This window comes from Thamnophis sirtalis, unplaced genomic scaffold (genome assembly GCF_051295495.1).
Source record: "Thamnophis sirtalis isolate CommonGarterSnake01/CBP01778 unplaced genomic scaffold, rThaSir2_p1.2 scaffold_11, whole genome shotgun sequence".
Taxonomy (NCBI): Eukaryota; Metazoa; Chordata; class Lepidosauria; order Squamata; family Natricidae; genus Thamnophis; species Thamnophis sirtalis.
In genome coordinates this window covers 28528310-28553030 of record NW_028261391.1, presented here as the reverse complement: position 1 = coordinate 28553030, position 24721 = coordinate 28528310, and the positions used below count along the sequence as shown (strand labels likewise).

The following is a 24721-nucleotide window of genomic DNA, read 5'->3' as shown; positions in this document are numbered from 1 at the left end:
AAATTTAACTTGCCTTTGTATAGTAGCCAGCAAATACTTTTAGGGTTACAGGTGCTATGAATTCTCTGATAAAATGCAACCACACATTTTCCAGGCCAATTTGCCTCATGTGAATGTCATCTGTTGGAACATTTTCATAGCCTCCAGAAATGCGGCTATCCTAAAACAAGATGAAATGTAGCATATTTTATATGAAATGTTTCACCTCTTTTATTACCACAGCTATAAATAAAAGAACATGGATCTTTGTAATTATTAATTCTTAACTTATTCCAATATCTAGAAACAAAATACTGCTTTATACATAGTATAAGAGTATATAAAGTATAGCCAGTAGTGGGGTTCAAATAATTTAACAACCGGTTCTCTGCCCTAATGACCAGCTGGGGTAGGCGGGCTTTGGTCATGTGACTGGGTGGGCATGGCCAAGTCAACATCACTCACGTCGATAGGTGCTTCACCTTAGCTCTTACAATGTAATAAGAGTTAACCAGAGAAGCAGTTTCTGTAAGCAGGGCAATAAAGATTAGACTAGAAACAACCCCAGAATGTTTCCTTCTTGCCTTCCTTACAGGATTAGCCCTGTAAAGTGGAAAAAAACAAAATGAGATTTCTTCTAACAACCAGTTCTCTAACCTGGTTAATAGAAAGTTAACAACCGGTTAACAATAGGTGCGAACTGGCTGAATCCCACCACTGAGTACAGCTCAGTTTATACAACCAAATGGCAGTTGCTTTATATATACCGTATTTTTCAGAGTATAAGACACACCAAGATTTTGAAGAGGCAAATAAAAAAAAGTTTTTGCACTCTCCAGACCTCCCAAAAACGGCCCATTTTTCATGAAAATGGACCATTTTTTGTCAAAAAAAAAGGGGGCATGCATAGTCTTTAGGAGGTTTGTAGAGTACTCCTGGGGGCTACGGGGGCAAAAATGCTGCATTCAGTGTATAAGATTCCCCCCCCCTTTTTTTGAAGGGAAAAGGTGTGTCTTATGTTCCAAAAAAATATGGTACATTTTATGGTGTAATCTACAATACAGAAAGCAAAACAATTTTCAACTTGTTGATAGTTAATACATATACTTTTATTGTAAATCAGAACAGAGTTTCAAAGCCAGCATATCAAGCTCAGTACATTCAGTTTTAAATAAATCTTTCTAGTTAAACTGTCAACTGCTTAAAGAGTTTTTAGATTATTAATCATCCATTTAATAAATACACTTAACTTCCTTTAAAGGAAGTATTTCTTCTTTATTAACTTTGATATTATACCCTTGAGGGTTGCTATAAAAGTTTACTACAAATTTTATGAAAATGTAATCCGAATCAAGCTAAACCTTTATATGATTATACTGTAAGTGGCATAGAATCAAAATGTCTCACAGTATTGTCTACGGAGAATATAAAACCTTTAAGAGAAGAAAAGGGAAAAGTTTTTCAGCCAGATATTAGACTTGATGCAAAACTCTATGCAAATCTACTGCTAAAATAGTTATGAATAATAGTCATATATTTATGAATAACTATTAAGTTTACAATTAAAATTGCAGCCCACCTTAAAGCATAGGACACATGTCCGATGTGCCTCAATATCACAGACTTTGACAAAGTTTTTCCATTTCTCCTCTGGCCTTTGTTTATGGACTTTAGCAGTGAACCAAGTGGCTAAAACTGAGTATCAGAACCCAATAGGATCTCTCCTAACATCATGCACTAACCACAATCTGTGTCAGCTATCATTTAACTTGATTTTACTTACCTTATATCAGCATTATGAATTTTAAAGCTGCTATTAAAACTAAAAATAAATTCTAAAAGTGTCCATGCAATGATTCTTACATGATGTTTTCCACCAGACCACTGTCCAAAGTGTTCCATTTCCTCTACTAATTCATTGCAGGCTGTTTCGGAAAATATGGGGAACCAAAACACATCTGGGCAGGGCTATAAGTGAGAAATAAAATGCACATACATTACAATGATAAGCATTTGACACTGTATGCATTATTTGACAAGGCAGCCATTAGTATTTTTTACGCCATCTTTGATTAGTACAATAGGTTGTTTACAATTGATTGTTTACAATTTTCTACCAGCTACAATTGGAATGTATATGTCATTGTAGTTGCTGGATTTAATAAAATAGTTTTGCATAGATAATAGCATATAATGCACTAGACCAGCTATGTAATTGCTCTTATGTGAAATGTATAATTATCTGGAAGGAAAGACCATCTCAGTGGTGGCTTGGGTCTGCTTGCATGAAGTAGTTTCCTCTCACATGCCCACAAATATGTAGCCTTTCTGGCCCTCTTAGGTTTGAGCAAGAGAAGTTTTTCTTCTCAAGAGCCTAAATTAAGTCTATGAGACCAGCAGTTACGATAATCTGTACCAGGCTGAATCATTCTGAAATGTGACCCGAGTGACTCTACATTTGAGCTGTGTAAATGTTTGGAAAGAGATTATTTACAACATATGGGAATCCATATGAAACAGGGGTCTTTGAAACACTAAAGCAGCTGTATCTTTACATGGGCTCACACAACTTTTTCTACATCTCCATATGCAAGTAGAGACACAGCCACTTCACTTTTTATGCATGCTTTGGAAGGAGGGATTTTTATATACTCCCCTCCCAAAGCTGACTAAAAATGCTTCCAGGATGTGTGATTTTCACGCACATTGCACATTAACTGCAGTGTTTGCTGATGTTACCCTGCCTGAAATATCTTCAGGGCTGACTTGAACTGGCTCTAGGGTGAGTAGCTTCAGCCAGCACTTCTCTGACTGCTGCAGCTTTTTCTTAAGTTGCCTAGAATGGAAACACATTAGTTGGTGCTGCCCCTGGGCCGCCTTCTGCAAGAAGAGTCCTGTAGGGGGAAAGCTGACAATGAGTGTGGAACAGTGCAAAGCAACAAGGCTGCTTATTAGTTAGAAACAAAGGGGCCAGAACATGGATACTTCTTAATTAGAAGCCAGTGGTCATGAAAACTTGCAGGGTAGTTTTGAAGAGCTCCTTTGCTCAATGTTTGCTTATTTGTTGCCAAAGCAAAGCTTCCCTTCAACGAGTGTACAGTCCTGCTATGTTATAAAACAACAACACATCTCATATAAGCTCACAGGGTGATATTTTTCTAGCCTTAGGGTCAGATTGTGTTGTGAAGAGTCAGATTGTTTGTTAACAGTAAACTGAACAGTAACATAACGGTGGAGTCCTTGGTGCGCTCTTAGTTTGGTTGCAGAACAAACAGTAGCAGAAATGTGATTTCTGCTTTATTGTGGAATAAGAAGGAAGGTAACATATACATTAAGTTCCCTAAATTCAGACCAACTATACTTTTGTAACTATAGCACATAACAAAATGTTTCCATTTGGTTTCCCTGAAACACCACAAGACTCTCTGCACTGACAGTACAAACGTATGTACAAATACAGACTCCCATATAACATATGTAATTCACATGTGGTTGCATTTCCAACAAACCAAAGCATACCCGGGAATGAATTGCTGTTCTTGAACCTTTTTCTCTTGTCACCACACAGAAACATTTTTCTTATCACTCTCCAGAGAGAGAAGGGGGGAGGGGGGAGATGGAGAGGGGGAGGGAGGGAGACAGATTGGATGGGGCTTGACATTATGGGATTTAGAAGGCCAGTTTTGGGAAATGGAAACAGAATTGTGAATTAAAGACATTCCTTTTCAAAAAGTTTTCTAAGAGCCAGAAGAAAAACCACATATAATTATACAAAAATGTCCATAGGATACTCCTTAAACATCAGTAAATTAATAATACCAACTTCATATTAAACATCTAGAACAGCAGTACTCTTAATCATGCACTTAAAATTACATTGTAATACTTTCATTGAGGAGAATTTCAAATTACCTGTTCTACTATACTTTCAGTAAAGATTTTTGAATAGTTGGGATTTATGTAACTTTCCTTCCAATCCTGCAAAACAAAGTGGGGTGGGGGAGGGAGAATCATACATGAATTACTTTTAATGTTTCAATGCTCAAAGCATCAGATAATTTTTCACACTGAATATGGATGTGTATAATATACACAAAATATGATTTCACACACACACACACAAACACACACACACACACACACACACACAAGGCTGAAAACTATTTCAATTCATAATTCAATACGTACCATTGGATTTTCAAAGATCTGCCAGAGGTCATTGTTGTAATGAGAAGTATTGTAGTTAGCAGTTGATACAAGTCTCCCAAATTCATGTCTGTTAGTGAGGTACATAAATATTCCCTATTATTAGGGAACAGGGAAAAATATGTTAGTGATTATGTATACTTTAAAATATTGAAAAAACTATCAGCTACATATGGCTCAAGGTCACTGAAATCAGTGGGACCCAAAATATAATTTAACTTATCAGTGTTCACAAGATTACTTTATATATTTTCCTTTGTTCACTTTTTTGCTTGTTAAAGACTTGCTAACTAAAGTGCTCTGTTTTAAATCAGCAAAACTTATTTGATGGAAATCAAATGGTTAAGAAATAGGTAAATTGACTGTACTTAGGAAGTGAGCAAGCATGGATTTTAACATATATACAACCTATTCAGTTCTATCTCATATGTAGCATGTATTTGCAGTGAAAAGCAATAATAGTTTGTTGTACCCTTCTGTTATAAAAATACACCGCACCACTGTCCAGTTTTATGTTCCATTACTTTTGATGGGAAGCATTACCATAGAACTGGAGAAATGCAGTGGTAACACATGCTTCTAACACAGGTGTATTTAAAAGTATGAGATTATGTCTCATGGAAAATGAAAAAAATAATAATACTACAAGCATTCTTTGTTATTACAGCACAAAAGAGTCAAATTTATATCAAAAGAGTCAGGAAGAAACCTGCTATGGAATAAGAGGTTTTCAGGACCAAAAATGGACAAGAATAATTGTGTAATTCAACATAAACAACAATAGTGAATAACACTCAGTTATAATTATAAAAAACCCTTAAACTAGATTTTTCTGATATCCACTTGAATTTTATTTTGAATTTTTTATTGTGCATACATTAATGTTAATTTTAAAAGTTAACATCTTGTCACTCTACGGTCTAAAAATAAGAACCACTCTCGGGCAATATGGTGTGATTTCATATTCATGAACTGAGGAACAAATTTAGCACTTCAAACAGCAGATAAAAGTGATATAAAAATTATTAAGCCTCAATGAAAAATTATCCAAATTCCCATAAAATTTTTGTAACTGAAATTGTACTGTAATGGAGCATAATAACCTATATCTGCTGCTATTGCTAGAATAATAACTTAAATGTATTACTTTAATATAGATTGACTTCTACCGTTGGATGAGCAAATTTGGTTTACATTTTAATACCCATGTTTCGCTGAAAATAAAACCGGGTCTTATTTTCTTTTCAGCATGAAAATAAGCATTTGGGCTTATTTTGGAGGAGGTCTTACTATTTTGAGATACAGGAGGTGGCAAGCGCAGTCACCACATGGCTGCTGGGCCCTTAACCGTGGCCCATGGATCAGCTGATCCAGTAAGGGCCAGTTCTGTCTCTCTGGGTGCCTGGAGATATTTCCAACGCACACTTGCTAGCCCAGCCCTGCCCACAGCGCCAGGCAACCTTGCAGCCAAGAGTCCCTCTCTTCCACCGCTCACTTTGTGGCTATGGAGCAAGCGGCGACCATGGTTTGCACTATGCTAGGCCTGATGTTGCTTAGGCTGCTGTATGATGAGGCAGAAAGCCATGTGGCCTGTTGGAATCTCACCTCCTCCCCCCGCCCCTGGCCTCTACCTGGCTGCTGCTGCTTGAGAAAAGGACAGACAATTGTGGAAGATTGTGTGAATGTGTGCATGCTCATATTTGCGAACCAGTAAGGAAGATAAGTGAATACTACGCCTGGTCTGCTGACTCTATTTTCCATGCTACACTCTGTTGCTAACAGATTGCTAGGCATCCTGGCTCAGCTTTGCTTTCAACAAGCTTATACAATTTCAGAAAAATTAACAATTAGTTCTTGTGAGCAGAGCAAGCCAGCTCTGAAACACGACTGTAATTGTAGAGCATCTCTCAATAAGAGCTAAGGAAGGCTGAAGGGAAATGTAAGCAGCTTAGACCTTAATGCTGGAAGTTATAGCACTAACATGTGGCATCACCATCACCACTACATCACTTTATTAGTGTCAAAAAAGAAGTATCGAGACATGTCTAAAAAACTAGCTGATATATCACCATGTAAACAGTAGTAATAACTGCTTCCTTTCCACCAGTTAGTTCTGTTGATTGTTTAGATCTGTTAATCACACAGTATCTGTTAACCACACTGTCTGGCAGCCTTTAGCTCTAGAATGCCAAGTGTCTTTCAATTTCCCTTTCTCTAAGTTATATTTATTGATTACATACCCTAACCCATTTTAATAACCATACAGTGTCTGTCTTACGTTTAACACCCAGAGGGGAAAAACGTGTTCTTCTCCAACATTTAGTAACCTTTTAAAAATTCAGTGAGCCCTCCATGTGGATAATCCATCCTTGCCCTATACTCAATTTGGTTTTTAAAAACCAACATTATTAACTAAACCTCTTGCTTTAATACCTTTCACTGCTCTGTTTGTAAAAACTGTAGATGTGGGCGAGAAGCTGAAGACATTTTTTTTTTAAAAAAGGGTATCAATTGTATTGAAATAAAAGATTAAAAATATGAAACCTTTGGGGGGCTGAGCATATGGAAGGTCTCCACAGAAGGGGAGTCTTTTTCCCTCTGTATGGTCTAAAATGAAGGAGGAGAAGCAGCACATCAGTTGACCTTTCGTTGCTCTCTTTCACATTGTTAGAGCTGTATTAGGATTTCCGCTGCCATGTTAGATAAACAACATTCTTTTATCAAAAGCTGGTAAAGGATTGTTACAAACAACATGCAGCTTCAAGCAAAGCTACTCATGTATGGGTTAAAAGCTTGATCTGTCAGCTCTTCAAGTACTGCAATTAAAAGAAAAAAAATGTGCTGAGCCACAGAACAAGGGTGTTTTGTTCTTCTTCTTTTTTTCATGAACCATGAAATGGAGTTAGATTTAATGAACAAGAGCACATGGCAAGCATAGACTGTTGCAAACAAGATGATATTGACTGGGGTATACTGTACAATGAGTATGAATAAAATAAAATCATGCCTTGTTAAAGAAGGGAAGAAACTTTAATACTTGCCAGCTTTTCTTGTTCAATTCAGCAAAATTATTTTTCAATGCTACATTGCCTGGAAATAGCTGTCATATGTTTCTGCTCTGGAACTAATGTAAATATCAGTACAAATTACAGATTTACAGTTGTATTCCAGTGGTGTTCACATGTGTTCTTAAAATATTACCATCTATTCAATGCTATTAACAGTTTTATTGCTTTTGTTTGATAAAATTCAATCAGCTTTACAATCATAAAATTAATGGCAGTTCTAAAATGCAACACTGGGACATTAGCATAATCCAATATTGTACTAATATGTATATAATGGTTAGCATCGGGGTATTTTTTTATACCTAATAATAATTTCAATTTATAAAATGGCAAATAACTATCTATAATTATACCACATGGAGTGGATTTTTGATTCATTATGTTAAAAAAATAATTTTGCATCCAAAACTAGGCAGCCTAATTTTAAATGTTTAAGAATACATAAATATGATTTATTTTAAATTAAATGGCTGCCAAGTTGAACAAAAGCTCAAAAAATTGGCTAGTATTTTTTTTTGTGAAAAGAAGAAAAAAAGGTGACAATCAACTTGAAGCATCACATGCATCTTACCATTTCCCGGGCATTCCTGCACATAGCCATATCAGAATCCAAGTTTTCACGACCAAAATAATTTATTTCCTTCATCTCGGATCTGAGAGTCTGTCCTTTGATCAAGTATATGTTAGCCACAAAAGGGATATTCCAGACACCTCTATGGAGAAAAAAGTGACAGAATGATTGGAATTGAAATAGTCTTTCAGTTCGGCAAAGTTTTGGACCATCATCCCCTTGCTTCTCTTTTAACTTGACTGATCAAATACTGTCAAACTTTAACTTTTATTTCTACTTAATATGAAGTGGGACACTATAGTTAAAAGCTTTGGAATGCAACAAGAAGATAACCAGCTTCCTTAGTGATTTCTATTTTGATTTCTTCCAAAATTGTTAACTTTGAGAAGATAAAGAAACTATACTTGATGAAATTTGCATGTAAATTTATTACAACAAGGTAAACTCCAACAAACATATTTCTTCTTATGATTCAGCCTGAACAATATCGTTTATCAATTTTACAAGTTGCAATCAGAGGTGTGTTGCTCCTGGTTCGGTCTGGTTCAGCCAAACTGGTAATGGAATTCAGGCCTGGGGTTGCAGAATTGGCAGCAAACCAGGCCTGCCCCGCCCCCAAACCAGTTGCCTCCTGACACTGGGTTGCTGCCATTTCAGTTTTTAGTGACTGCGCATGCACAGTTCACTGTAAATTGTTCTGTGCATGTGCGAAGAACAATTTACACTGAATAGCACACACACATTCAGTACATGTTTGGTGCCCTAGGGGTTGCAAACCGGTAGTAAAACCGGCAGCAACCCACCCCTGATTGCAATGCTCAGTTTCTATCTTCTATTTGAACATTGTTTTGCCAATTAATAACTGCAGAGATATAAAAACTGCATTAGCAGCATAATCTGTTTGCTGTAGTTAGCCTATCAATGAACCGGAATAAAACTATGATATGAAGACAATCATTTTCATGGTTGTTACTCTGCTTTGGAAGAAGTTCATAAAGCATTGCTGAATTTTACAGAACACTTGATCCTTTCCAAGGAAATCAATTTCTTGTAGAATATCTGAAAATGAAATACACATTGTAAACAATTCTGAAATTAATTTCCATAAGTAGCAGTAATTTGTTCCATGTCCCAGCACACTGCTTCATACAAAAACAGTTTTATAAAATTCAACAATCCAAAGGAAATACTAATTATTTTAATTGTAATTCATAATTGAGTCAACAAATAAAGAGTATTTAACTTTTCAACTTGTGACACACGCTTATACTTTTTAAAATTAATGACAATTCATAGTTTACAAAAGCACACTGCTCATAATTAACTTCACATTATTTACATGAATATTTCTTAAAAAGCTTCCAGTGAACATTTGCCATAACTTTCACAAATTAGTAATTCTTAAATAAATGGCCTAGTTAGGCAAGAAAGGATTATATCACTCCCTGTAATAGGCATGATTTGATGGTAATATGCAAAATATTTTGATGTAATCATTTCAAATTTGAAACCACCCATTTTGAATGTGTGAAGCAATCCCAAAGTGATATTTTAGAAATGATCAAGAAGCTTTTGAAATACTTGAAAAGGAGCCAATGTCACACAGAAAATGTGCTGTTGTTCAGTCGCTAAGTTGTATCTGACTCTTCATGACCTCATGTACCACAACGCACCAGGCCGCCCTGTCCTCCACAATCTCTCAGAGGTGGCCAAATTCATGTTCATTGCATCCATGAGACTATCAAACCAGGGGTGGGTTGCTGCTGATGTTGCTGTCAGTTTGCTTCATGTGCACTTTGCATGCGCAGAACATTAAAAAATTACTAAAAAAGATGCCGGCAATGGCGTGGCCAGCCTGGTTCTCTGCCAGTTCAGGCAACCAAGGCCAAAATATCACTACTGGTTCACCTGAACAGGTGTGAACCAGTAGCAACCCACCTCTGTATCAAACCATCTCACTCTATGTTGCCCCCTTATACCTTTGTCTTCCATCTTTCCCAACAACGTGGTCTTTTCCAAAGAGTCCAAAGAGTCCTCTCTTCTCCTTTGATGGCCAAAATATTTGAGCTTCAACTTACACACATACACACACACACACACACACACACACACAAATTGGCTATTTTAAATTGAACATGACATTGAAATAATTTGCACATCTTTTTTCTTCATTATTCAACCCTTCCGTAAAGAAAAATGCAACATGTATTTAACAAGTTTATTAAAAATGTTTATATTAGAAACCACAAAACAGTTCCCATCTAAGATCTTTGAATATAAGGCTAACTTACATTCTGTTTCCTTGGATAATATCTATGTAGTCTTCAGATCGTGCATAATACCCATCAGCACTTAATGCACCCCAAAAGTTAGACCAGAGTTTCCCATGACGTGTTACAAGAGGTGCAATTATCTTTCTGTAAATAAACAGAAGGAAATATGACTAGATTGGAAATTAACCATGGAGGCTAGCATAATAACATTAATAACAGAGCATAATATTCACCTGTGCCCTGGTCACCTCATGATTGAATTACTGCAATGTGCTCCACATGGGGTTGCCTTTGAAGACCATCCAAAATCTATGGCTAAAATGCACTGGCATAAGCAGTAATGGGCTATTTGCAGTGTGCCCATGTATCACCACTGCTACGCAAGATACATTATCTCTCAATTGGCTTTTGAGTGCAATATAAGATGCTGGTTAGTACCTATAGAACGTATATGGTTCAGGGGTTGGATATCTGAGAGACTACTTATTTCCAAAAATTTCTGCCCACCTAGTACATTCCAGTAGTGTGGGTGTGCTCAAAGTCCCCCTCTCTTAAACTTTGCCATCTTGTGGGACCTAGGAAACATGCCTTTTCTGGACCCACACGGTGGAACAGGATTTTCCCATATATAAGTATGGCATCACCTTTTTAGAGTTCTGGAAAGCTTTGAAAACCTGGATTTGGTCCCAAGCCTAGTTTTTATTTTGTTTGTTTGTTTGTTTGATGGCTCCTGTTTGTCATTATTTTCTTGGGATTATTTTAGACCAAATTAGTCTGGGCAGTCTAATTCAATGTTTTTAATTATATTTCTGTTTTTCTGCTGCTCAAAGTACACTGATGTTGGGTGGTAAATAAATCTAAATATATAACAAGCAAGCAAGCAAACAAACAAACAAACAAACAAATGATATTTATAGAGCTGATGTGGTTCCCATCTTCAAAAAATGGAAAAAAGAAAACAGATCCAGGAAACTACAGACCTATCAGCCTGAGCTTAATACCAGGAAAGATTCTGGAAAAGATAATCAAGCAACAAATTAGCGAACACCTAGAAGCAAACAAAGTAATAGCCAAAAGCCAACATGGGTTTGTCAAAAACAGATCATGCCAGACTAATCTTATTGCATTCTTTGACAAAGTGACAAAATTAGTGGACCAGAGGAATGCCGTCGATATAATTTACTCGGACTTCAGTAAGGCATTTGATAAGATAGACCATAATCTACTACTAGATAAAGTAGAAGAATGTGGGTTAGACAGCATCACCACCAGATGGATTTGTAACTGGCTGACCAACCACAATCAAAGTGTAATCCTCAATGGAACTGCATCTTCATGGAGGGAAGTATGCAGTGAAGTACGCCAAGGCTCTGTTTTAGGGCCAGTACTCTTCAACATCTTCATCAATGATTTAGATAAGGGAATAACTGGGGAACTTATCAAATTTGCAGATGACACCAAACTGGCAGGAATAGCCAACACTCCAGAAGATAGCTAAAGATACAGAAGGATCTTGACAAATTTGAACATTGGGCACTATCTAATAAAATGAAATTCAATGGTGAAAAGAGTAAGGTTCTATATTTAGGCAACAAAAACAAAATGCACAGGTACAGTATAGGTGGTACCTTGCTCAACAGTAGTAACTGTGAAAGGGATCTTGGAGTCCTAGTGGACAACCATTTAAATATGAGCCAGCAGTGTGCAGCAGCTGCCAAAAAAGCCAACACAGTCTAGACTGAGATAGCTAGAAAACTCTTCCAAAGTTGCCTGCCCAAGTAGACCATGCTGGCTGAGATGGATTAATGGTTGCTATTAACTGTTCATTGCTGTGTAATGAAATGGATTCTTATATTTAGAAGCAAATTCTTTTCAAATACAAAAGCTGTGTAAATGGTTTTTGAACAAGTTTCTGAAAAAAAATTACTGAGAAGGAAATACCATATATTTAGCAGACAGTAATCTTAGTGAAATCTTGTTCACTAAGAGATGTTGACACAGAAAAATGGTAGTATTAGGATTTTCTCTAACACACACTAAAACTAAAGCTGTTTCAAAAAATCATTAAACATATCCAAATGAAAAAATTGAGATTAGATTTAATAATGTTCTCAAACCCCAACCAATTCTCCCCATTTTAAACATACCTATTTTGTTCTATTAGAAGCTTCAGAATATTTGGATTTGTTAAAATAACATCTGCATCAATGCTGAAATAGTAGTCACATTCTTTATTCTGTCGACAAATATCCCTTGAAAAATAGAATAGACAGCAAAGCCATAAGGATTTATAAACAAGCCAACATCCAAATTATTCACAATATCTGTAGATATGTATGTATGTAAGCAGAACTGAAATATTATAACATATTATATCATATATATCATGTTATGTTATGTTACGTTATATTATGTTATTAAACTATATTTAAAGTTAATTGTTCAGAAAAAAAACTTAGTGAGAAGATTAAATAAAAAAACCCAAGTTGTTACAAGTCATATGCTAGATAAAGTACTGCAAAATAAGCATTCAGCGGTAAGACCACTGTGGTTTCTCATGGATCTGATAATAAATCAGAGTATGATTCAGAAATGAATTTTGCAACTGTCTGAAAAATTATTCGTCTGCAATAATTATTCAGATGACCTTTACAGTAATCTTAAAAATAAGCTATCCAACTTTTGAAATGGAAAAATGACTCAAACAACATTGCCTCTGCATTAGATCTTTTCTTGGCTATGACGGAATGTCAGGAGAATGTGGAACTATTACAAACAAGATCTAAATTATGGGAAAGTAGAAAGAGCGAAAAGGTCTTCTTGGGTTTGGTGCATCAGCTGGAGTAGAAAGGGACTTTGAAAGGGTTTCAGAGTTCTGTAACTATATCCTAATTGCATTAAACTACTTTCCAAGATGCCAAATAACTTCTGCTTTCTGAAAGAATTAAGTTTAAAGCATCCAAATAATACAAACTACAGTACTAATAAAAGAGAATATCTGTAGTTTAGGATTGATAAGAGGGGACCTCAGTGCTCTGTGAGCTTGCTTGTTTTCTTGCAGGCATTTCATTCCCAGCCTAGGGAAGCCCTCTTATCAATCCTAAGCACCAAGGACCTCGCGTGCTACAGTGCATTTGCTATTGTAGTAGCATTCCAGAGAGGATGTAGAAAGCAAAGTCAAAAGTGATCCAATGAGGGTAGGACTACTTGGGACTGTGACTTCTAAGCTGGGAGTGTGACCAAACAGATCCAGGAACATCAGACCTCTCTATCCAAAGAAGTGCAGTGCTAGGAACAGCTACGAATAGCTAAGATAATGAGCAGAACTCTCAAACTCCCAGGGCTCTCATATAGGAATTGAGACTGAAGAGGACAGAGTCTGCCGCCCATGGAGGTTGAGAAGGAAACCTTTTGTTTAATTTTAAATAGAAATGTTATTCAAATATGTACAAAAAGAGAGATCTTCTGAGGCTTTTTTTAATGGCAGAAGATATGAAATACTCTTTCCAGAGAAACAGAACTTATGCCTATTTTAATAGCTATTCAGAGCAGATCAAGACAGCTTTATAATCTTGCCTTTTTGTTGAATGCTTTACTCCGTGTCTATTGATTCCCTATTTTTGTTGGGAAATGTGATTTTTAAATTTTTGTTTCATTGTTATTACTTGTTTGAGTATTTCTGAATATTGAATTTAAAAGAAAGTTGCTTTCAAGGTTTGTGAAGAAATTTGATAAAATAAACTGAAAATAATGAAGTTAGCAGACAGGCTGATGAATAATGCATCCCATCTGCTCTGTTTCAATATATTTCTCTAACATCCTGAAAAATGTATAAATTAAGCAATCCCACAAAGAAAAAATGTGTATGAACACATAACTGATGTACTTAATTAAAACAATTCTTTATATATATATCCTTTGTATATATTTATTCATGTGAATAAAACCGTCTAATCAAGATCATTATATCTTCTAATATATGCACTGGAAGGATAAATAATTAAAATTAAATTACATTCCCATGTTCCTGGCATTGGCTTGACTCAGATTTTCTTCAGGTCCAACAATTTTTATAGTTTTAATTATATTCTTGGCTTTTTCCCAAAAGTATTTTATATCCTTTTCATGATAAACCTCCTGGAAATGTTTTAAGAGAGAGAATTAATGAGAAATTAGTAAAACTATACAAGAACTAAACATGCAGTAAAATAAACAGCAGGCAAAATGGAAACTGAAATGGGATCTCTAGAAATGTGGCACAGATTATAAATGGATTATTCTTACTACAAAATTTTTATGCCATATTTTTCCTCAGAAAAATTTAGACAAGAGTGGGAGTTTATCCCATGAGATCATATGGAATACGCACAGATACAGACAGACAGACAGAAAGACACACACACACACACACACACACACACACACTTATTCTAAATATAGAAATAAACATCCCATGAAAAAGATGATGGTCCTTCAACTGCATAGTGACAACAGCCACTTTCCCATTCTTCCCATTTATTGATGCTTTTACTGCTGCCTGCAGTCTTAGAATCTACTCTCCAAATACCATTACTTTAAAATAACATTGAAATTGCACCAGCTTTGGCTCTATTTTCTCAATTTAATGACATTCAACAGGAAAATAAAAAGGGATTCAGTTCTCAGACCTGATCCTTTGGTAAAAGTGGATAGTAGGATGTTCAGGATGCAGATAATAATTCAAATAAAATATTCACCCAGACTGATAACACAATGTTTACTTCCATCTATCTCTACATTCCGTAGTTAGATTGAAAAAAGTCCCTAAACCAGGGGTATTAAACTTACGGCCTCTAAGCTGGATACATCATGCGCTGGCCATGCCCACACACCCAGTTTAGCAAAGGGGGGAAAGTCATGATACGTCACATGACAATTATGTGATGATGTGAGTTTGACACCACCCTAAACAGTTGGGCTAAATTGAGTCATTTACTGATTTACAAAAATTACAATTAAGTGCCTATTTATAAAATACTTACATTATTATGAATGAATATGCTAAGTTTTTCTTTTGCATATTCCAGATTCAATATTCTGTCTAAACACTTTGATAGGAAAGGCGTTGGTTGTTCAATGAAAATCCCAATTGTTACTGCTGGCACCTCCTAAAAACAATAAGAGTAAAGGTACAGAATGAAAAGAACTGACTTCAAAATCTTTTATTGTAAGAACAATGAACTACTATTATGGACTTTGAAAAAAGACACCTTCTCCTGAATTAGTATTTTCCACACATTACTAAATACTTTAAATTATACCAAATAATTGATGCATTATATGTATTTATAAACTACCATAATAATTAGTTTTGCCTGAAATCCTTTAACTATTTACCTAGGAATAAGTTCTATTGGATTTCCTGGAGCTTAACTGTTTAGACATGTATAAGATTTTGTAGTAATAATATGGGTGCATAGTTTTCAAGGCTTTTATATAAACTATGGAGGGATCCATTCTCAATTTCAAGTGTTGATTTTAATCTTTCTAAAACATAATATAGAATGGCAATCTGAGAGGGAGAAGAGATTATACATTATTACGCGTGGCTTTCCAATACCAATATCAGTAAAGTGGTCTGAGACCAAAGTTAAAATGAAAAAAGTAAAATATGACATTTAGGTAAAATCACTAGGATTGCATTTGCAAATCCTTTAATTAAAAATAGACAATGCCATCATATAGAATAAATCGTAAAATCACTGATACTATTCTTCATCTTGAAATACAGGTTTATGTCAATTGGAAATGTTGAGAATTTCCCTGTATCTGTTTCAGTTTAATCTCTCTTAATACTATTCACAAAATAACAACAACAGCAACAGCTATGTAATATTTATATTTGTATGGTAATTTTATGTGGTAGGTTGTAACAAACCAGCATAGTCTTACCTAGTTTGGTAATGAAATGTCTTCAAGAAGAGAAGCAAGCTCAGAGAATAAAGAACCTGAAATTCTGCCATAGTTGTCTCTTAGGGTAAATGTTAGTGCTGTGCCTCTGACTGAAAACTAAGCACTGTCCAGAGTAACATGACATGAAGGAGGGGGCCTTGCGTACATTATTCACTTCTTTCTAAACTTTCTATGCTTTGATCAGAGAAGAGAAGGTACATTTTCTATAAAGATTAGAAAAGCTCTGACAAAACTGAGGTAGCAAAAAACCCATTTGCAATCTTTTGCAGAATGTCCATTTGGTGTCTTCTGGGCTTTGGCGGAGGGGACTATTTTCCTCCACTTTTATTATATATGGTCCATGCAGTGGTGCATTCCTACCGGTTTGGACTGGTTCGGCCAAACCAGTAGTGGTTTGCAGCCTGAGTCTCTGGCACCGGCAGCGACCCAGGCCTTCCATGCCTCCAGATTGATTCTCCTGGCAGCACCATAGGCACCACCATCTTGTTTTCGGTATTTTTATAGTACTGCGCATGCGCGTGCTGTGCAGCATGAAAACAAACCGGCAGTAGCAGGTGCCAGAACTCACCCCTGGGTCCATGAGATAAGAATTATCATGGAAACATACACCAGGCTGTGGAGCGAGGTATTAAGTTACTGGGCTTAGGAACGAAAAAGAGTATTTTTGATAGCCAAAAGAAAGATTCTTTGCCTTCATGAAGATCCATCATTGTGCTCAGTGATTTACCATACCGAGAAAGAGAAGCCATTAAATAGAATTGCAAGTCTCTGAGAACTTGTTTTCTGCTCTTGGGTCTTTTACAATTCTGGTTCCTTGATCCAGTTTTGAAGATTTTTTGAGACATTGAACAAAGTCTGTTTTTTTAGAAGATTCTGGTGATTTGTTAGTCTTCTCATCTTAGTTAGATGAGAGACATCTGGATCATGTGCAGTAATGAGTGGGAACTGGTTGCTTCCATTTTGCTTGGATGTTGCTTTTCTATCTACAATATTGGACTGTACCTTGTTCTTTTTGGCTAAGAGGTAAAAAAGGGGATATGAAAAGTTCCAAAGTGGAGGTTCATATTTTTTTTTCCACACTTCCCTCGCTGCCCCCCCCCCCCAAAGACTGTTAGTGTCTGTTATGGGCTCAATCCAGGAAGGTTATTACCTCTCTTGAAATGCTAGTAAACTTTAGAAATAGAAGGCCAGGACTGTCTGATGGAGAGAAAATTTTACATTCAGTCCTGAACTTCCATATAAAGTTATAATTATTTTTTACATAACAGAAATCAGTTCCCACCATCATTTTATAGATAAAATGGTAGTTAGATAGAGGAAAGAAAGATGAGAATATCTGTTGGATGCAAGGGTATGAAAGAAGAGGAGACTTCTGAAAAGACAACTGGATCATTTATATGCACAGTTCAAGTACATGCAGCATATACTTACAGACAATGTAGCTATTTCTAATAAATCTGAGTCACAGACACCACATCCTGTTTCACGATTCCAGACATTAGGTATATAATTTCCAAAGTAATTGAGATTAAGCTAGGTTAAGAATGAAAGAAGAAGAAACAATCAGGTCAATTCAATAGATTATCATTTCTAGCTTTTATATAAGATCTATTCACTTAATGGAACAAAGTGAATTTGACTATGAAATTTCATGAAATGCATTGATCTGTCTTACCACTATTGCTATGCTACTAACAAATGAACTTCTATTTTATTGCTCTTATGTGGAAAAGCTAATATTGAAATTAAGTGATTTTCACTTACTTTTGTTGGGCCATTTCCATGAAGAGTGACTGGAAGAGAATCATATATAGAATTCCTTGCTCTGGCTCTTCCATCTTCAAATTTCAGAAGAACTTCATCTGCAGCCCATCAAGAAATTAATAACATATCAACTGCTGGTTACTCAAACAAGGATAAAAAAAATTCTTGGCAGCTTCCAATGGCAATGGATTGCCATTTTTTTTTACTACTGGTTCGGACGCACGCACAACACTTCTGCACATGAGCAGAAACATTTGGGTGGATGGGCGGAGCTTCCCACCACCACTACTACCAGTTTGCCTGATCTAGGCTGAACTGGGAGCAACCCACCTCTGTTCCTAAGCATCCATAGAGTCTGACCTAATTTTGTAATTTTCTAACTACTCGTTACAAAATTCAAAAATACTATATATATATATAGTAAATAGCTTGAAATAGATCTATACTAGTCTCCCTTTATTTATTTATCAGCACAAATAAAAAAAACACAAATATAACAAAGGCAACAGTAAAAATATTGGGTTTCTGTCGTGATGGACTCTTGTGACGAGCCGATAGACAGATGATGGAAGCAGTTAGCTTCCTCCCATAATTGGGGCTTACCAGGGGTTGTAAAAAATCTAATATATATATATATATATATATATATAGATAGATAGATAGATAGATAGATAGATAGATAGATAGATAGATAGATGATAGATAGATAGATAGATAGATAGATAGATAGATAGATAGATAGAGATAGAGATATAGAGATATAGAGATATAGAGATATAGAGATATAGAGATATAGAGATATAGAGATATAGATATAGATATAGATATAGATATAGATATAGATATAGATATAGATATAGATATAGATATAGATATAGATATAGATATAGAGATAGATATAGAGATATAGATATAGATATAGATATAGATATAGATATAGATATATCATAAAAGATACTAAAAAGCCATAGACATTAAATGTAATAATTACTAAAATATTGAAAGAATAGTATTATAAATGAGTAACTCCACTACCTTCTATTAATATTGGAAGGAGGGGAAATTAACCTATTCAGATTTTTCTCAAATTCTGTGGAAAAATTATAAATTAGCATTCCCCCCCCCCATCTATTCCTTCTTTCTTCTATTCCCATGACTATTGCCAGGAAATGAAAAACTGGATGATATTGAAAATAGTTTTTTAAACTTAGAATTAATGTTCAATTAATTCCAAGCCTTCTTATTAAAATATTTTTGGTAAAGAAGTGAAGAATATACCTCAAGCTCTGGTATCCATGCCCAATAATTTCATACAAAATTTTGAAATCTTCAAAGGGGAGCTTCACTATAAAATTTGTGATGCAACGTGGCAACTTCATATTTCCAGCATTCTCTCTCAATACTTATGAAAACTAAAAGAACCTTCCATGTTGATGCAGTTCCTGAGAAGACCTGTTTCTCAGCTCTAGCATGTGACTAAGACAAGAGATGGATTCTGTGGTGGCAGCGAATCATGCATAATGCAACATTAAAATGCAAATGTGAACTTTTTGGAACTTGCATTATAGAGCTGCATCCAAGCATTATGTAGAGGGTAAGTGATTAAAATAGTTAAAGTGTAGAGGTTATGTCATGACATACATACATACAGTATATGCTTAGCAATTTTGATGAAAATTCCACTGCTGCAGATTCCCATTTAAGAGACACTATGAAAAGTTGAAGTGATATGAAGTACTTCATGAAGGCAAATAGCATTTCTTCAACTATGAGACTGAATTCCTTATATCTTGTGCAAGAATTACAATATTGGCAAAGAAGAAGTAATAATTGTATTGTTTGTAAACCACCTAGAATCACCTCCAATGAGATGGGTAACATATGATGAATGATGAATGAATATTTCATCACTTAACATGTATTTTTAACATACATACCAACAGCTCCATTTAGAGTCTGGAAAATATTACATTTGTGATCCAAGGTAATATTGATACGTTCCTAAAGCACAAGAAGAGAAAATATGGTAGAAGTGACTCTATAAAGTAAAGACCAGTTTAAAACTAAATTTAAATAGTGTTATACAATGACCAGATGTTTCACTGGCAATTCTTTTAAACAACCCCCCCCCCACACACACACAATTTCTTTTGCAATGTTCCATAGATCATCATGTTCATAATTCATCATGTCATCCAGACTTACCCTCATCAATAATATATAGTTTGTTAAGACATTGTTTATATGTCACTAATACCAGAAAGTTTGCTTTCTGTTCCAAAGGTCAAGAGAAGTTCATGACTTCTCAAAGAACAGTGATTTGGCAGTATATAGTACAAGAATATTTGCCAAATAATACTAACAGATTACCATATTGAAAAGATCAGAATAGAAAGTTGAAAGTAGACTTGCAGGATATGTTAAGACTGCCACATAAATTAGTCTTGCTTATTTGCATTTTTCTAAAAAGGATAGGAAGACTCATTTCTAGAATCCATAGATCTGCCTCAATTCAAATCAGTGAAAGAGCCAAGAGATAATTTTAGTATCAATGGCTAATTCCATTCTATCTTAAAATCTTCACATAGGGAAGGAAAAATCAGTTCTTAAACTGAAGTCTACATCCCAGTTTCAAAATCTAATGGGCTTCAGTAAAATACTACTGTATTTTTCGGAGTATAAGATGCATCAGCGTATAAGACACACCAAGGTTTTGAAGAGGCAAATTTTAAAAAATGTAGATAGGTAGATAGAGGGATAGATAGGGAGAGAAAGAAATACAGTAGGTAGATAGGGAGAGAGAGTAGGTAGGTAGGTAGGTAGGTAGGTAGGTAGGTAGGTAGGTAGGTAGGTAAATGGAGAGAGAGGGAGGGAGAGAGAGAGAGAAATACAATAGGTAGGTAGGAAGAGAGAGGGAGTGGTATGTATGTATGTATGTATGTATGTAGGTAGGTAGGTAGGTAGGTAGGTAGGTAGAGGAATAGAGAGGGAAAGAAGAAAAGGAGAGAAATACAGTAGATAGGTAGGGGGGAGAGAGAAAGAGTAGGTAGGTTGGTAGGTAGGTAGAGGATAGAGAGAGAGAAACAGAGAGAGTGAAATAGGTAGGGAGAGACAGAGAGTAGGTAGGTAGGCAGATGTTTCCAGGTGTATTTATCCATGTGCTGGGGAAGGAAATTGCTAACAATCTGCAGCCCGTAAGATTTTGTTTCTGCTTGCACAGCACTTGATCAGTGTAATTCTCATCAATCAGTTGAAGAGTTTTCCAAAAGGAAAAAAAGTTTTTGCACTCTGCAAACCTCCCAAAAATGGCCCGTTTTTCGTGAAAACGCCCCCCCCTTTTAAAAGAAGGCATGGATAGCCTTGGGAGCTTGCAGAGTGCTCCTGCGGCCTGTTTTTTGTCAAAAAAATTGCATGCATAACCTAATGGAGGCTTATAGAGTGCTGCTGGGGATTGGAGAGGCTCATTTCTGCCTCCCCAGCCCCCAGGATCTCTCTGAAAGCTTCTATAAGGGTATGCATGGCCATTTTGGTGAAGGGGGTGGGGCTTCGGGAGGCAAAAAATGTTGTATTCGATGTATAAGATGCACCCAGATTTTCAGCCTCTTTTTAAAGGAGAAAGGTGCATCTTATACTCCAAAAAATACGTTATATTTTCCCTCCTGGAATATATTGTCAATTGTCCTAGTGTTATGTGTCATATTCTGAATCTCCAGAAAAATTTATGGGAATGCTAGAGGCTGTATCTAAATACTTTAGAAAGTAGAAATTATACATAGACATTATATATCCCTTATCTAAATCTTATGAGCATGCATTGTTAGACCATGAGCAGTTACATGACAATGATCTCAATGATCATATCCAAAATACAGTGCAAAACATTCCAGTTTTCCCAATGATTTTTAACTGATTTCAGATATCTATCTTGAGCATAGGAATTACATACACCAACTCCATCAAGAAAAATTGAATTCAATTATATAAGAATAGTCAATGTGATTATCTCTAATTTAAGCAAAAATATATTCTTACCATAATCATTTAACTAGCTGTTCAAATGCAGGAAGCTGTACCACAAAAACTGTTAATTTTTTATGGTTAACATTTGAGATACTGTAACTCTGCCACAAGTCACTTTTTTTCCTTGTCTCTTTATTTATATACAAAATCATCTGATAATATTCCCTGCATCTAAAGTAGCAGGCTGTAATCCACAATATTTCTAAGCCAATGAAATGGTGAAATAAATTATGTAAAAAGATTCAGGACTATGCCTATCAGTTGAATACTTTTCAAAAAGCAGAAATGAAGGGGACAACATTTGGTGTTTTGGCAGAAATCAGCAAGACAGAGTTACAACTCAAAAGCAGATTGAATTCAACCAAGCTATGAACATGGTAATAATCTATAAAATGTCCCTGATAGGTGATAGAAATCAGAAAGAGTTGCTGACTCTTCTATTCTAAGATTCTTCACTTATCTACATCATGTGACTTAGAACAAAGATATTTTTCTGGAAAACATTGCAGAAATGATGTTATGTTTGTTGTTGTTTAAAAGTAAAGTTTATGTGAACTTCTCCCAAATAGTAGGTTTAATACATTATCTGCAGAAACTTGCAATCATTGTATTGATTACTGATCAAGTTCAACTTACCCTCTTCAGTGGATCAATATAAATTTTTGTATAAAAAAGCTGATCATCATCACTATCTTGGAGGTCCCATTGTTGTACAATATCATTTACATTCGGCAAATAACCAATAAATCCTGAAATAAACCATAACAAACAATTTGATATTTTCTAGGACATCTAAACTTTAGGAAAATTCTAAAAACCTTTTTGGAGAAGCTATACCCAACTTTTTTCTGGAGATTTCTTAATATTTATTTCTTGAAATACATTTCTCTTATTTCTTGCTCCTAAATAGGAAAACTATTCTATGTAATATTCTAGTTCTGCTATTGTGTGATAGAAAATGGAGTTGAGATGATGGCCAGACACCAGTGATGGGTTCTGGCTCCCATCACAACTGGTATGCTGTGCATGGAGCCGGGTGTCCTTGCCGGGCATGTGTGCTGCACACGCCACTGCCCTGCAACACCCAGCTGCTCGGCGGAGGTTCGGCAGGCACCGCAAGCTGTGTGTGCATGCTCAATTGGCCCGGTTGCTTCAAAAACTATTAAGATATTCGGGTGAGTGGGTGGGCCAAATGAGCCACTGTATTGGTACAGTGGCCGCTGCTCCCGCCTACTACCAATATGGCCATACTGGGCCGTACCACCCAGAACCCACCACTGCATCCTCTAAGTTGGCTTAAGTGAGTCACAAAACCAGTGTGAAGCCATTAATACATAGCAAATGAAATCTGCTATTAAATCCTACACAGAATTTCTAAAAATATTTGTAAGAAAGGATCTTCTGAAGTGGACTTCATTCTCTAGCACAAGGGAAAAGGTCTTCACCTACATCATTCCCATGCAGTGAAATATAGTCACTACAAAATTTCCTTTGGACTTTGGCATTTTACTAAGCAGCAACAATCTTTTTCTTAAACCTTAAATTAATATTTTAATTTTCTGGGTTGATTATTGTAAACCATTTGAATACCTAGGGCAATAAAAATTAGTAAAGCAAAACAAAGTAAAAGAGACACTGGACTTTCTTAGATATAAGCATGCATCGAATCATAGCTTTAGCATACCATGCTATACACAAGACACCTTGTAAATCTAGCCAGTGTAAGAATTCAGCAATCTCATATAAAATCTAACTGAAAGGGCTAGAGATTGAAAAACATGATGTATATACGAGCCTGGTTAGCAATATCTCAGATATTTTTCTGGTAAATCATTAGTAGTAACTCAAAGTTATATGTCAGCCTTATTTAATAGCAAAATAATTTATATAATTTAAAACATGGATGTCATCACGTAATGTATTGTGACATTTTCACCTTTGTGGAGCTGGTGAGGCTTGGCCTGCACATGGCACATCTGGCCTGCAAGCCACCAGTTTGATATCCCTGATTTAAAATCTTTATATTCAGTACAAGTTTTCTTGAAAGTCTTCAAAAAAAATTGCAAAGATGATTCAGGATTTCAAATTAACAAATATAAACCAAGCAAGTCGTTCAAATAAGCAATGTTGTTTAAATAAACAAATATTAATGAAGATAACCTACAGATGCAATTGGAAAAATTAAATCTTTCCTACTGAATTCTATTGTTGATTTATGGTTTGTTTTCCTAAAACCAGGCACCAAAATAGCTCACAGCAGTTCCATTTTCTATCATTCTTATTGCGAATGAAATAAAATCAGTGTGTCAAATATCCTGTGAGCTTCATTCACCTATATTATTTATTCTTGAAAAACTTTATACCAACAAAAATCAGTATAACAATTGACAGCCTACTTCTGCTCTAATGTTATCATCAGTTGATCTTTATTTGAGCTGGAGAAAAAATATATGTCTTAATACAGCAATACAAAGATCAATATGTTTAAATATATGAGCATACTTTTGAATTATACACCCCAAACCTGGAACTTATATAAATACATTTGGATTTATTGAGCATTGAGGAATTAAAGAAGATCATTACTTTATCTTGGAAATATATGAGTATTTCAGATTTACAATCTTGGATTGCAGAAATGCATCAACTTTCTATTTATGAGGTGCTTCTGCCTGACATAATAGAAGGCTGATAAAATATTTCATGTCATTAAATTATTAGATTTCTTTAAAAAAGATGAATAATTAGGATATAGTAGATAAACTTTTTCTTCCTTCCAGTCAATCATGTTTGATCATTCCTGACTCCATTTGCTGGAACCAAAGTCTCATGAATGCCTGTTGGAGGGATGGCATGGTAACAAACCTCAGGTGGAAAAAATAAAATAA

At 35.5% G+C, this 24721-nt stretch overlaps 1 protein-coding gene across 2 annotated transcripts in view; it reads right to left on the bottom strand.

Moving 5' to 3' along the window:
- PLOD2 (procollagen-lysine,2-oxoglutarate 5-dioxygenase 2) overlaps positions 1-24721 on the bottom strand; it is a 65971-nt gene that overhangs the window by 4975 nt on the left and 36275 nt on the right. The window contains exons 6-19 of one of the 2 annotated variants that reach the window (XM_087725422.1): positions 22470-22582; positions 19751-19814; positions 17814-17911; positions 17481-17582; positions 15119-15244; positions 14113-14234; positions 12245-12349; positions 10116-10241; positions 7825-7966; positions 6730-6792; positions 4168-4281; positions 3892-3957; positions 1843-1947; positions 14-160 (exon numbers count right to left, since the gene is read on the bottom strand). In XM_087725422.1, coding sequence (XP_087581548.1) covers positions 14-160; positions 1843-1947; positions 3892-3957; positions 4168-4281; positions 6730-6792; positions 7825-7966; positions 10116-10241; positions 12245-12349; positions 14113-14234; positions 15119-15244; positions 17481-17582; positions 17814-17911; positions 19751-19814; positions 22470-22582 — 1493 coding nt within the window. The remainder of the gene's footprint in view (positions 1-13; positions 161-1842; positions 1948-3891; positions 3958-4167; positions 4282-6729; positions 6793-7824; positions 7967-10115; positions 10242-12244; positions 12350-14112; positions 14235-15118; positions 15245-17480; positions 17583-17813; positions 17912-19750; positions 19815-22469; positions 22583-24721) is intronic. The other variant, XM_087725423.1, reaches the window with a different exon arrangement.